The sequence below is a fragment of the Pogona vitticeps genome, chromosome 1, assembly GCF_051106095.1.
Source record: "Pogona vitticeps strain Pit_001003342236 chromosome 1, PviZW2.1, whole genome shotgun sequence".
Lineage (NCBI taxonomy): Eukaryota > Metazoa > Chordata > Lepidosauria > Squamata > Agamidae > Pogona > Pogona vitticeps.
In genome coordinates, this window is record NC_135783.1 from 356188997 (window position 1) to 356203282 (window position 14286).

The 14286-nt window shown below is 48.3% G+C and overlaps 1 protein-coding gene across 1 annotated transcript in view; it reads right to left on the reverse strand.

Moving 5' to 3' along the window:
• The window catches only part of FANCM (FA complementation group M), a 53031-nt gene that overhangs the window by 17486 nt on the left and 21259 nt on the right, over nucleotides 1–14286 (reverse strand). Inside the window, exons 6-13 of the mRNA XM_072986942.2 lie at nucleotides 13485–13617; nucleotides 11591–11713; nucleotides 11097–11195; nucleotides 10611–10795; nucleotides 8131–8337; nucleotides 6975–7209; nucleotides 5936–6096; nucleotides 5071–5223 (exon numbers count right to left, since the gene is read on the reverse strand). Of these exons, the coding sequence (XP_072843043.2) occupies nucleotides 5071–5223; nucleotides 5936–6096; nucleotides 6975–7209; nucleotides 8131–8337; nucleotides 10611–10795; nucleotides 11097–11195; nucleotides 11591–11713; nucleotides 13485–13617 (1296 nt within the window). The remainder of the gene's footprint in view (nucleotides 1–5070; nucleotides 5224–5935; nucleotides 6097–6974; nucleotides 7210–8130; nucleotides 8338–10610; nucleotides 10796–11096; nucleotides 11196–11590; nucleotides 11714–13484; nucleotides 13618–14286) is intronic.

The following is a 14286-nucleotide window of genomic DNA, read 5'->3' on the forward strand; positions in this document are numbered from 1 at the left end:
CAGGCAAATAGACCTTTCTCTTAAGACAGGCTTTCTCATGAGGACTGGCTGTCTGAGAAGGTTTTTTTTAACAGATTGTCATGCCTTGTTGCTTTGAGTACGTTTTAATGTTGACTTTATTTACCATTTTTAGTATAATACTTTTATTCTTTTTAAATATTCGAATAACTTGTGTTTTTATCTTTTCAATAGTCTTTTTTAATTATATTAGCTCCCTTGGGTCCCTTTTTAAAAAAAAGAAGGTGTCACAAAATATTTGAAATAAATAAATAGAGAGTGCAAGAAGAGATTAAGAGCCACATATTCAGGAACCATGATGGGTATTTCATTTTAAAACATTTAAATATTGCTTTTAAAAATCTTGGACACAAAAATAAATCAATAAGCAAAGCAATCTTTAATGGTGCAATTAAAACCAGACACTTCAAAATAAAAGAGACATCAAGTACCTCTAAATGCCTGGGTGAACAATGGAATGTCCTGTTCTCCAAATTCAAAACGGTTTATTGAGAAACAGCCCCCCTCCCCCCCGATTTGAAAAGCCAGAGATTGCTCCAACGCTGGAGGCCTTCAAGAGACATGTAGAGAGTGCCACCAGGTAGAGATAGCCTTTCGATCTGGATTCCTGCCTCGAGCAGGGGTTTGGACCCGATGGCCTCACAGGCCCCTTCCAACTCCACAGGTCTACGATGAACGTCATCTCCCTGGATGGCCATCTACCCACTGGGCCTCCTTCTTGGCAGGGGTGATATTTCTTTATTTAAAGGATGTCTTTCCTGCCTTTCTTCCCCAAAAGGGACCCAAGGCTGAATAAGCTTCAGCTTCTTATTCAAACACATTCCCCTAGGAAGCCTCGCTCTGTTCATAAAGGCTGAACTCCCACATACTGGCATTGCCTTCCCAAACGCAACAGGGTGAGTCTGCTTGTTAAATCTGCACAGAAATGGTGCACTGGGTGAACTCACAACCATGGCTGAAAATACTGTGAGCAGCATCCTGCATACATGCATTTTTCCCCCAAAGCCTCTTTGTTCATCTGGCCAAAGGTGTCCCCCCCCTCCCGAAAAACTGAGTTGACAGGGGAGATTGCATAAACCACTCTTCCAGGGGCGCTTAAGTCTCTCGCCAGCTAGGATGACCCCACCTGGCCTCCTTTCAGGCTTACCCACGGGTGTTATGTAAATGGCCCCTTTTGCTTTTGGTTTGGAAGGCCGCCGACCTCTGCTAGGCGGCAGGGCTAAGTCTCACACCTTTCACAGCAGCACAAAAAAACCCAATTTAAAAGCAACAACAAGGAGTTAACAAGGCAGTTTTAATTTGGCTGCTCGACAAAGTAGGTCATGAGACACCCACACGGTCGTCTTGTCCGTGGGATAGGGCCATATTTGCTCAGAGCCTGAAGAACGATAGAAGACCGCCTGATTGACCTTGCTGGCAATAAGCAGCTCTGGAAGCGCATAATGAAAACGGGAAGAACTGCCTCGTAAAATTGGCTCTTTGAAGGCAATTAAGATTAACAAGGCCACTCTCTCTCTCTCTTTCCAAGAACCCAGCAGGGCATCAATTACTGAAATGTCTCTCCTTTTCACAAACATTCCCCATTTGCCAAATCACACATCTAGGGAGGCTTGGGGAGAGTAGTGAAAACAGGAATAATAATAATACCTTGTTCATTATCGTAATTATTATGAAAAAGACACTTGGCTACTACTCCCCAGCTACTCTGTGTATGCAGAACTGCCTCAACAGCTCCATAATTTAGTCCTTTTCAAAGACTCGAAAGGTTGTCCTACAGAGGAGGGGCAGGATCCATTCTCCATCATTCCAGAGTGCAAGACACACAACCGTGGGCTCTCAAGTTAAAGGAAGCCAGATTTCGGTTGAAGATCAGGAAAAATCTTCCTAACCGTTAGACCGGTATGACAATGGAACCAGTGACCTCAAGAGGAGGTGGTAAGCACTCCAACACCGGAAGCATTCAAGAGAAAATTAGAACTAGCCTCTTTCAGATCTGCTTTGACTTGGATTCCTGCCTTGAGCAGGATGGGTTGGACTTGATGGCCTCAAGGGAACCCCTTCTGACTCTCATTATTCTGTAAGTTTCCAAAATAAAGCCTGGTCAATCTGGATCGTGATAAAAGAGTGAGGGGTGGAAAAAAAGGGGGGAGAGAGGAAAGGGAACATGAAGTAATTTAGGCAGAAAGCTGCACCAGACAGGACAGCAACATCTCCTCTACTCTTTTCATTTCCTCTTTTTTCCCCCATCACATCATCTGGGTGTCTTCTTGACCTCACCAGCTTCTTTTCTCAGATCTGTGTTTCATTCTCTCTCTCTCTCTCTCTCTCTCTCTCTCTCACACACACACACACACACAAGAAAACCTCTAGATTCTTGACTAGCTCAGATCATCAGATGTTGCCCCTCCCTCAAAAAAACACACACCAAATACAGTGGTGCCCCGCATAGCGACGATAATCCATTCTGAAAAAATCGTCGCTATACGGATTCGTCGCTATGCGGGCCAAAAAACCCCATAGGAATGCATTAAAACACGTTTAATGCGTTCCTATGGGCAAAAAACTCACCGTTCTGCGAAAATCCTCCATGCAGCCGCCATTTTCTTTACCCGGCGGCCATTTTGGAACCACCGATCAGCTGTTTAAAAAAAATCATTATGCGAAAATCAGTAAGCGAAACGCTTACCGATCATTGCAAAGCGATGTTTTCCTATTTAAAACATTGTTATGCGATCGCTTTTGCGATCGCAAAAAAAAAATCGCTATGCGGATTCGTCGTTAAACTAATCGCTCATTATGCGGGGCACCACTGTACAACTGGAGCTGATTTAGCAGCATTCATGTTTTCAGGACTTCTTTTTTTAAAAAAAAATAGCATCAAAGTATGAAGCAAGACAGTGCAGAAAAATCAAAATGTGTTCAATATAGTTCTCTGATGTCAATGCACACACTGGGCTGTGGAATTTCAGCCTGTGACCATGTTGGTCAGCCAATGTGACATGATCTGCTCACTGGAAGAAGGACCTCCATCCTATCCTATCCTATCCTATCCTATCCTATCCTATCCTATCCTATCCTATCCTATCCTATCCTATCAAAAGGCAATGGCCTTCCTGGAGCAGAGAGCATTTCCCATACTTTGCAATCAAACAAGCGGAGGGCAAAAATCTCATTAGAAACAGCATTGTTTTCTTTTCAGATCAACTGAAGGGCCTCCCTCCTGTATGCAAGGCGGAAGGACAGGCTACTGGGGCTTTCTATAACAATAAGTTCTAAACAGAAAAGAAAAGAGGGAGGTGACATGGGAAATATAAGAAGAGGCTCATCACTCAACAAAAGAAGCAACAGTCTTGAATTTGCAAAGGGACTGAGCAGGGCAGTTAAGGACACAACCTTTCCGGGGTCACCCGTTCATCCTCTTTGCCTCAAGTCAGAAGCCACTTAACAACAAAATAAGGTAAATGCAACAAAATAATGTGATTCTGCATCAGTTTGAGGAGAAGTTACTAGGTTATTAAAGATCTGTGTGCAACTTTTGCAGGAAAAAAAACTTATTTATTTATTTGACTTATATGCCGCCCACACCACCCAAAGGTCTCTTGCCGCAACAAAAGGGTTGGCGTAGGAAGAAAAAATTCAGAGCCAAACCAGACATACGGCTAGTGGCTGAAGTCACACAGAGAAAACTAGGCAAGCGTTTTCTGCTGATGATGCTGTTTCTGTTCCAGTCAGCAGAAAAGAGCTGGCCAGGAAGGGCGGCTTTGCAGTTTCACCTGCTGGCCACCGGTTTCCCTAGCGGACCCCTTCTGGGCTACAAGGAACCCGCTCCGATGGCGATCGGGAGGCACTGCAGTGACACATCCTCCTCTCAGAAAGAGCTGAGTACCAACAAGGGGGAGGAAAAGCGACTAAGAGGTAAGCCTTTTTAGGTTTTCTCCCACAAAGGACGCCAGAAGGAACAAGGCCACTCAGAATGAAGTCTGATTAAGTGGACCCCTGGTGAATCTAGTGGGGTTTTTTTTCCCATAAAAACTGCCCCCGGCTGAGCTGTAAAGGCACCCACTGACCCCAAGCAGTTGGTTTAGATCCGATGAACGCCAGGGTCGGTCTCCAGCATGTCTCCAGGATTTCTCCGGAGCAATGCCCTGATGCCCTGGAGCTCATAGGAAGGCCAAGCCAGGGAAGGCGCACAAAGGTCATCGGACGGAAACCTCCTCTACTCGTCTGGCATGGAAGGGAATCCTGCCTGCATCCCACTCACGAGTCCACCAGCTATCTCATCCGGGCCCATCCTTTTCCGGAACTCTAAACTGGCTTGGGAGGAGTTTCATTGCTAATCTGTTAGCAATTGCCCTGGATGTCCTAAGGAGCTGCTTGGAAGGAGGAGGAGAAAATGTCTGGGCACAAACCGTTTCCTTTTCCCTTTGGGAAGCTAAGCCCACCAAGGCAGCCAGCACAGGGTGGGAGGACTGACGGAAAAGACACTCATCATCCACCCAGCCCTTCCGGTTTTTCAAAGCCCAGGCAACCCAGCCTCAGAGTTACTGCAATATTTTGCCAGGTATGAAAGGTTATGCGGGTATCTTTCTCATCAAAGGTGAGAACGATCACGGGAAGTGCCCGGAAATATCCTGCCAAACTCTTCCCCAAGAATTTAAGTGTCATGAGACTTCTCACCTTGAGAGAGAGAGAGAGATAAACAAGCGGGGAGGAAAGTTCACCTGCACTGAGGAAGAGCAGAAAAATTCCACAGTGCCTCATCTGGGCACATCTGGGTGAGACCACTGGCCACAGTTCCTTTTAAAGCCCCTGGACGGCTTCGCCATTCCTCACCTCACTTACTCTTTACTACAACACCACCACTGTGAGGTTATTTATGCAGAGGCCACGTATGGAAATTAGGAGAGGATCTGGCCTGCATCCGCGCAGTTAGTCCTCCGCGGAAAGGGCAAAACGGCTCTTACAGGAAGGCCCTGAAAAAAGGGGACTGATGCCACGAGGATGATTTTCTGGCACACGGAGCCGATGAAGCCTCCCCCAGGAGGTACCCACCTCTTCCTGCCTCATCTCCTCGATCAGTTCCATCACGCTGACAAAGTGGCGGCAACGATCCGAGTGGTCTACCAGGAAGGTAGGAAAAGGGCGGTTCTGCCAGAGCCTCCATTCCGTCAGGGACAGCTGGTGGGTCTCTTGATCTCGAGACCCCTGTCGTTCAGGGCGGGGGGGGGAGGGGAAGAAAGAAAGAAGCATCAGCACAGCGATCAGCCCACGGCTGGCTGGACAACGCAGGGGACCTCGGCTGGGCTGGGTTCGTGAAAGGAGCAAAGGCCAGGAGCAGGACCTGGTCTAAGAGGGAAATCCTTCACCTTGATTCATCTTTGTCCTTAGCACAATTCTGCTTGGGAGAACACCAGACAACGGTTTGGCTGTCGCAGAAGCACCTTTAAGTCAATCCCTTTCAACGTTTCATGGCCATGGAACTATTTAATCCCCAAACCCCGTCACTTATGGGTCCTGGAATCGTTCTGCAGCTTCCCCCACTAACGATGCCAAGTTAACTCTGAATGCCTTCGAAGGCAAGGGGCCTGATGGCAGATGCAGGGTCTGCTTCTGGAAGGGCTTCCCCCAGGGGCTCTGCTGGTTAATTGCACCCTTTTAAAGCCGCTTTCCTGGTTTGCTTCTGAACTTTGGGGGCATAGTCAACACAGGGACATGCATCAGATTGGGTGGGCATGGGGCGCAGGGAGTGGTGCCAGCCCCCCCCACCTTTCTGTTCTACAGATTTGGAACAAAAGCAACCATTGGTTATCCTTAATGGAGCTTGACTTATTTCCCTCCTGGCTGAGATGCATTTCGCCTGGAGGGGCTCTAGCCTTCTTGCTCCAGATCTTCACCAGGGAGGAAGGGCTCAGCTTACCACCTCCTCCTCCTCCTCCTCTTCCAACGTTTCAAAGTGACCTCGAGGCAAGACCACCTTCCGTATCCCGTCACCAGCTTCCAATCTATACAATCTCTCCCATCGTCCAAATTCTTCCTCGGTGAGGCACCAGCTCTCGGGCGGGTGGGATGGCTTTGCTCCTGGCAAAGGTTTGGCGGATGGGAAGGAAAACCAGTAACAGCCACAAAAATGGCAGGTGCCTTTCCCCACCGATCCCGGCCCCACAGTTTGCCCACCAAGGGACTCCCTTTGAAACCCACGGGGTCCGACAGGAAGGTGGCCACACACGGCACCCTGTTAGGGTCCAGGCCAGTTCCTCCTGAAAAGCGGGGCAGACGGCCAACGACAGCAAGGGCGACGTGCTGTCATCCTTTCCTCCCTCCTTTTCCGCCCCCACTGAAATGGGGAGGGATGGAGCGGTCTCACAGAACTGAAGGATGCTGCACTGACGGGGCTCCCAAAGTCCAGCCCCTTCCCAAGCAGGAAATCCTGGCACCCCCGGCCGTCGGTCTGCCAGACTCTTGTGCGCTAAATCTCAGGCCGCCCTGGCAGGCTTCAGAAGGTTTGCCTAAAGCAAGCAGAGGGAGCGGAACCTGCCGGATGGCGGCTCCTCCTAGACCAGCTCCGTGAAGGTGCCTCTTCGGTCCATTTAAGACCGCCGGTCGCTGGCCTCCACGGTGGCTTTCTCTGCTGTGACTCCACAGACAGCTCTCAGCACTTTCCCTTCTTACCCTCTAGGAGAAATTGCTGGGGCCGGCCCTTTCCACTGGGTTGCCTCCGCCCTCCTCCCCTAAAGCCAGGGGACCTTCTCGGACTCCTGCAGCAACGGGTATGCCTTTCTGTTCGCCATCCCTTGTGCAAAGGGGTGTGCCCTTCTATCAGCCCTGAATGCCAAACTGAGCAAACTCACTTGCTGACCCCACAACATTCTAGTATTATTTTTTTTTGGGGGGGGGGAATGATAAAGTTTTGATCTCGGTGGGTCCAAAGGCAGGGTTTGCCCCCTCCCTCTCCTCACCTGGGCCGGAGGCGTAGGGGATCCCCTTGAGCAGGCGGGTGTGGCCTCTCCCCTCTTTCGAGGCCGGTTCGGAGGTGCCGGGCTCGCCTTCCGCAGGCATAATTAGCATCCGGTGCATCTGGGGTTCCAGGCCTTCCGGAATCATGCGCGGGCTGTGCTGGTAGAACTGGAGGCCTTTGTTTTCGGAAAGCGCTTTGAGAAGATTCCTCCGGTTGGACTGGCTCTGGTTGTAGGTCTGCCAAATGGGAGCAAATTCAGCTGGAGGTCGGTTTCCTTTGGCGCCACCACTGACCTCACCTGCCTCTCTACCTGCGAGGGCCTCTCCCCGGTAGTCGCTCTATTCAACGGGGCCTACGTGGAAGGCTGCTGACCAAAGGAAAGGGGGGGGGCGGCTGTGTTAAATGCAGCTAAAGGTTTTACTGCAGCACATGAAGAGGCCAGAGGTTTATCCGCACCCGCGTGCTGCAGGGGTGGTGTCCAGACGACTGTTATTTCTCAGCTTGACTCCCTCAATCGCTAACCACTGGCGTTCTGTCTCTTTCTTCACCTTTGGCCTGTAAACAACGCCACCAGATCCCTTCTTCTAAATGTACTGACAATAAATTACACTCATTGCAAGGCCCATTTCTGCTTCTTGCACCAGGAGACTCAGGGGAGAGAGGTTAAACTGCAATACTGCAGTGAAGACTCTGCTGACCACCTCAGTTCAGTCCCAACGGGCTCAGAGAGCCGGCTCAAAGGGGACTCAACCTTCTATCTTTCCAAAGTCAGTAAACTGAGTATGGAGCTTGCTGGGTGGGCAGGGGATACAATGCATATCCTGCATAATTAAATCATATACTGCCCAGAGAGTGGGTCCGTATAGGAGTAGCAAGCTTGTTGTCTTGGAAGTGGCTATCTAGGGTTGCCCGGCCTCTGGGTCCTGGACTTTTGTCTCCTGCCACACAACCTGCCCAGCTGGCTCCCTTACAGCTCGCGATGGGTTCACCCTCTTGGGTGTGTGTTCCTCCCATCTTAATCCCCAGCTAAAAGACTCAGGACGCCATTCCTAGAAGTGAACACGAGTCTTTAGAAAAATTAGAACGGTTGTGAAATCTGCACTTGCCTGCAGTTTGGGTGATTACAGGACAAGCTCCCTTCCCTTCCCCCACCTCACCCGCTCTTCTCGTCCCTCGGAGAGAAGGACCACAATTCGCCCCTGGCGCTTGCGGCCGGTTCGGCCCATTCGCTGCACGAGACGAATCGGACTTTTCTGAGCGTCAAAGCAGACAATGAGGTCCACCTCTCCGATATCCAGGCCTTCTTCTCCAACGCACGTGGAGACTAAAGTGTTGTAGCCGCCCTCGCGGAAGCGCTTCACCACCTAAAGGAGGAGGGAAGGACTTTGAATGAGCTTCGCCAACATCCTTTTGGTTTGCCCCATTGGGATCAAAGCCCACAGGATCCTAGAGAAGGCACATCCATGCTCTGGCAAAAGGAGCCGTGCGCCTGCAACCTGGAGGTCAGCTTTTGGGGAGGTTGTGGGAGCAGGGAGCAACAGTTAGAACTGGTCATGGAACAACTGAGTGGTTCAAAATTGGGAAAGGAGTACGGCAAGGCTGTATATTGTCCCCCAGCTTGTTTAACTTATATGCAGAATACATCATGCGGAAGGCTGGACTGGAAGAAACCCAAGCCGGAATTAAGATTGCCGGAAGAAATATCAACAACCTCCGATACGCAGATGATACCACTCTGATGGCAGAAAGTGAGGAGGAATTAAAGAACCTTGTAATGAGAGTGAAAGAGGAGAGTGCAAAAAACGGTCTGAAACTCAACATCAAAAAAACTAAGATCATGGCCACTGGTCCCATCACCTCCTGGGAAATAGAAGGGGAAGATATGGAGGCAGTGTCAAATTTTATCTTCCTGGGCTCCATGATCACTGCAGATGGAGACAGCAGCCCTGAAATTAAAAGGCGCCTTCTTCTTGGGAGGAAAGCGATGACAAATCTTGACAGCATCTTGAAAAGCAGAGACATCACCTTGCCAACAAAAGTCCGAATAGTCAAAGCTATGGTTTTTCCTGTCGTGATGTATGGAAGTGAGAGCTGGACCATAAAGAAAGCTGACTGCCGAAGAATTGATGCCTTTGAATTGTGGTGCTGGAGGAGACTCTTGAGAATCCCCTGGACTGCAAGGAGAACAAACCTATCAGTTCTAAAGGAAATCAACCCTGAATGCTCACTTGAAGGACAGATTCTGAAGCTGAGGCTCCAGTACTTTGGCCATCTCATGAGAAGAAAAGAGTCCTTGGAAAAAACCTTGATGTTAGGAAGGTGTGATGGCAAGAGGAGAAGGGGACGACCGAGGATGAGATGGCTGGACAGTGTCTGCGAAGCAACCAACATGAACCTGACACAACTCCGGGAGGCAGTAGAAGACAGGAGGGCCTGGCGTGCTCTGGTCCATGGGGTCACGAAGAGTCAGACACGACTAAACGACTAAACACACACGTGGGAGCAGGGAAAAGAAAGACGGTTGCATCTAGCGGGGAACATGTGCGTCTTTTAGACGGCACATTTGCAGGCAGGGAACAGCATTGTTTTAAATTTGCTTTATAAGCAAACCATCATCACTGTGTCGCACTAACCAAGCATGCTGTTTCCACACGCACTGTAATAGCCAAATGCAACCCAAAGGAACTACAGAAAGACATAAATGTACAAGCAGGAATAAGCTATACATCTGTTTCTATGGATTTCTGCTGCCCGTTCCATCCAATGTAGACCAAGAACCCCCATGGCGCAGCGGTTAAACTGCAGTCCTGCAGCCAAGACTCTGCTTGTGACCTGCGTTCGATCCTGTTGGGTTCAGGTCGTCAGCCCAAGGTTGACTTAGCCTTCCATCTTTCTGACATCAGTAAACTGAGCATCCAGCTCACTTGGGTGAGGGAGGCGCAATGTGTCACCTGCACACTCAAACTGTAAACTGCTCAGAGGGTGCTTTAAGCACTATGGGGCAATACACAAGCAGCGCCCCTTGCTTTTGCTTTGCTTTAGACCAGGGGTTCTTAACCTTGGGTAACCCAGGTGTTCTTGGACTAGAAATCCCAGAAGCCCCAACCAGCATAGCTGGTGGAGAAGGCTTCTGGGAATTGCAGTCCAAGTACACCTGGGTTACCCAAGGTTAAGAACCACTGTTTTAGACCAAGGATTCCCAACCTTGAGTCCCTAGACGTTCTTGGGACTAAAGCTCCCAGAAGCCATGAGCTGCGGCGGCCAGGATTTCCGGGAGTTGTAGTCCAAGAATATCTGGGTGACCCAAGGTTGGGAGGGACTGCTTTAGAGCAAGAATCTTGTGGAAAACACACATTATTATATATGGCAACTTGGCAGGACTCAACAACAGCCACCCCGGTGCAGCTGGACAAAGACTATGAGTTTGTCACTGAGAGATGGGCAGTGATGTGTTTGCCAGTCAAATCAGCATCAATGGAAGTTACTCCACGTTAAATGAGGAGAAGACTGGAACCATTGTACGTTCAAACGGCATACAATGCCAAACGGTTGTCACCGGATCACCACAAAAAATCTCCTTGGTGGTGATACAACAAGCGTTTCCACAAGGGGACCTTGGCGATCTGAGCCCCCTCACCTCCAGCTGCTCCTTCTGGGTAAACCCTTTCGTGCTCTTCCCGGTCGAGTGGCCCACAAAGGTCATGACCCTCACAGCGGGGTAGTGCTGGCTCAGCATTTCGGCAATTTCTTGAACGCTGTCACGGAAGGAGGAGAAGATCATCACCCGAGTACCGGCAGGTCGGCCTTCAGGTATCTTCTGATCTAGCGGGCACAACAAATATATAGATCAGCGAATAAGAAGCAAGCTTTTTGTGCAAAAAGAGACATACACCCATAGCCCGATGATATCCGTTGGGTGATAAGCGTAAGTGAGATGAGGAAAAATCATTTCTCTGTGGAAGACAGACTGGTGCAGTCGTGTGACTCTAAAGGCAATGAACTTTCCTCAAAAATGGTTGCAGTCCCGAGCGAAGACATTAAGAAAGCCACAAAATCCTGGGTTATCCCACAACAAGCTCAGACAACGCAATCATAAATACTTTTAGTTATCACCAAGATTGACCTCCATGTTCCTTCCAGGATCTGAAGTGCTCTGTTACAACTTCTTCTAATTTCTTTAGCTTTGGGTGGCTGTAGATGAACGGCTTCCTGTTTCCCGTTCCTGTAAGTGTAACAGTGTCTGTTTTAGATATAGTACTGCCTAGACACCTTTGTAATATACTCCGCTCAAAGAGACAAAAGCAACAATCATAACAGGACAAAAGATGCTGGTAAGGTAATACAGGTGCTCACCAGCGTTGGCCTTTAAGAGACTTAGGTTTCTTTACAAATAGCTTTCAAAAGGTCCAAAACATTTATAAACAAAATGAAAGGAACTGGTTTGCCATACTCAAAGTATCAGACCGAGATGAACCATTCTCTTCTGTTCCATTGTTACCGCTGACACTAGAAAGCTTGGCATCTCCATCTGTATTTTAATGTACATATTCTTCACCCCACCAGCTCCCATAATGGGTAAAGTGATTTCGTTTTGAGTTTAAAGAAAAACAAACCAACCTATGTTTGGGTGATTGCCATTTGCTGAAGTCACAGCTGTGTCTGAAAACATGCTTTCAAGCTGGCTGTACAGTTTCACAAAGTCCTCGTTACGTGCCAGTTCATTTTTGGCACGGGTCATACCTTCAGAAAGAAGGAATGATAAATAAGTTGAAAGAGGCTGAAACATTGACAGAGGGCTCACATAAGCAGGACATCAGACTATGGTTTTAGAATCCCTTCCAAAATTTGCCAGTGGTCTCACCAGATGAAGATAACAACAAAGCCACAAAAATGTAAATGAAGCCTGGTTTTCGCAAGACAAGGATATCGTCGCACAAAATGTGAAAGGTCCTCCAAGAAAGCCACAGACGATCTGTGGTGTTCTTAGCTAAGATGTGACTGGAAGAGAGAGAGAGTCCACCAGGCCTGGAAGCCCATTTCCTGGCATTTGAATGAACAATCAACAAATTTTGGGGTCAAGCATTTGCCTATTTGAAGAAGGATACCCTATGGGTCTTAATCACCTCGAGGCTATCAAACTTCAAGGTGTGCATTAACGTTCACTCAGGACGGGCTCTTCTTTAAATAATCCAGAGGCTTTTGTGGCTCTCGACCCCTCGGACTTTGTGGGATGACCGAGGACCCTACAAACTCCACGAGATCCCATCCGGGGGTCAATAGAGCTGGGCAGAAACCACACAGGGTGGAACACCACAGCGAGGAACACCACAGATCTCCTGCCTGAGAAGCCTGGAGAAGGGATTTAGAAATCTTCGGTGTGGCCTCTTCAGACTTGCCTCCTAGACAAGTCACTGTTTCAGGTTATTGCTTTATCCCTAGCCGCATACGGGATATAATTAATGGGGTTCAAACTTCTGTAAGCTATTCTTCTGAGAAAAATGTCGACAGACCCTCACCCTCAGCTGCCCAGGTGGGAAAAGTGGGAAATAATGAATGAGAACCTCCTTCCTCTACACAATGAACGCCTGGACCAGACTTGCTCAGGACTTTCCTCCTCCACCCCTGCTGCCGACACAAACCAAATATAAACCAAATACAAACCAGATAACGTTGTTTTTAGCATTGGGACTTTTCCCAGAAAAAAAACAATCCCAGTTCTACGTCTTCTGGAAAGCCCACCCTAACTCAAAGTTGCCAAATCCAGCCTTCTGTTTTAAGCTTCACGTGGAAAGGTCAGAGAAAGCCCGTCCCTTTTCTCTTGTGAGCCTTGGCTTGCACGAGTGATGAAGGTGTGTACATCAAGGACCGTGCGTTTCTATCTGACAACTCAGTGGAACTCCCCCCCCCCCCGGGAATGAAGAGCCCCTGCATTTGTCTCCAGCAGGGAGAGAATCTCTCTCTTTGTGTCTGTCAACCTTTGAACTCTGTTCCTTGTCAGGAAGGGAAGGGGGGGGGGTACCTTTTTCATCTCAACCCTAAAAAACGGAAATATGGGCAAAGTGGCATTTTACTATCTGGTTCTTCGGCCTTTCTGCCCAGCTGGTCTATTTTTAAAGTCATTTTGATGATAATGCTATTCAGTGTATATTCCAGTGGTCCCTCTCTTCTTCTTATGCTTAAGAAACAGAAGCTTCAATGGAAAATAAAAACCACGTATGAAGTTTTCAAAAGAAAATGCTGCCACTGAAGTTCTACAGTACATACATATTGTTGAACAAGATGATGGACAAGGTTGTCAAAAGCTGTAAGGATTGAAGACAGAAGTATTTGAAACCAAGTAACTGATCTATGGTTCTGTTTTCCAGTGGTTTTTAAAGTTTTATGTTAGATATGTAACATCCAGCACTTTATAAATGTGTTTTTTTTTCCTTTCTGAAAACCTACCTTAAAACCCCCTCCTCTGATTTACAGGAAAAACAGAGGCGACGTCCTATGCAACGGCACCTCTTACCTTTTGACCCATCCATAATTCCAGACAAGAAGAGAAATAAGGAGCGCATTCCCATCTGTACCAGGAGCTCGTAACCGTGGTAGAGGCTGATGCAAAGAGCAAAATCTCCCTCTATTACACCTTGTTGCATTCCCTAGGGAAAGAAGCATCAGCGCCAGTCAGAAAGAGTTTTATACTAAAGGACTCTACCATGATCTTGTTCCTACCAAAGGGAAGGGAAGGGCCGGAGGAAGAGGAGGAGAGTCTCAGCAGGTGAGTCTCTTTGACTTTCAGGGGAAATCTTTCCTTAACTCTGAAACATTTCACCTGGATATGTAAAAAAAATGGGCCTGGACCTTTGATTGGCATTTGTTACTGCCAGGGAGCCGTGGCCCGCTCCCCTGTAAAACGGAGCTAAAGGCTCAAGGAGCACCAGCTACTCTTCCTAGCAGAGAAGGACAATTTGCTGAGAGGGAGGCCTGTCAGTGGAGCCAGAAGGCAAGAGAGCCTTTCTTTCCCTGCTCCTTTGCAAATGGTAGGGAGCAAAAAAAACTGCCCCTCTGAGGCTGCAGGTACAGTGGTGCCTCGCTTAATGACAATAATCCGTTCCAGGAAAATTGCAGTTAAGTGAAAACATGGTAAAGTGAAATAAAAAAAACCACTGAAATGCACTGAAACCCGTTCAATGTGTTCCAATGGGGGGGGAAACTCACCGTCCAGCAAAGATCCATACAGTGGCCATTTTCGCTGCCTGTAGAGCGAGGAATCCGTCCCTAAACACATCAGGGAGCCATTTTAATTACCCGGCAGCCATTTTGAAACC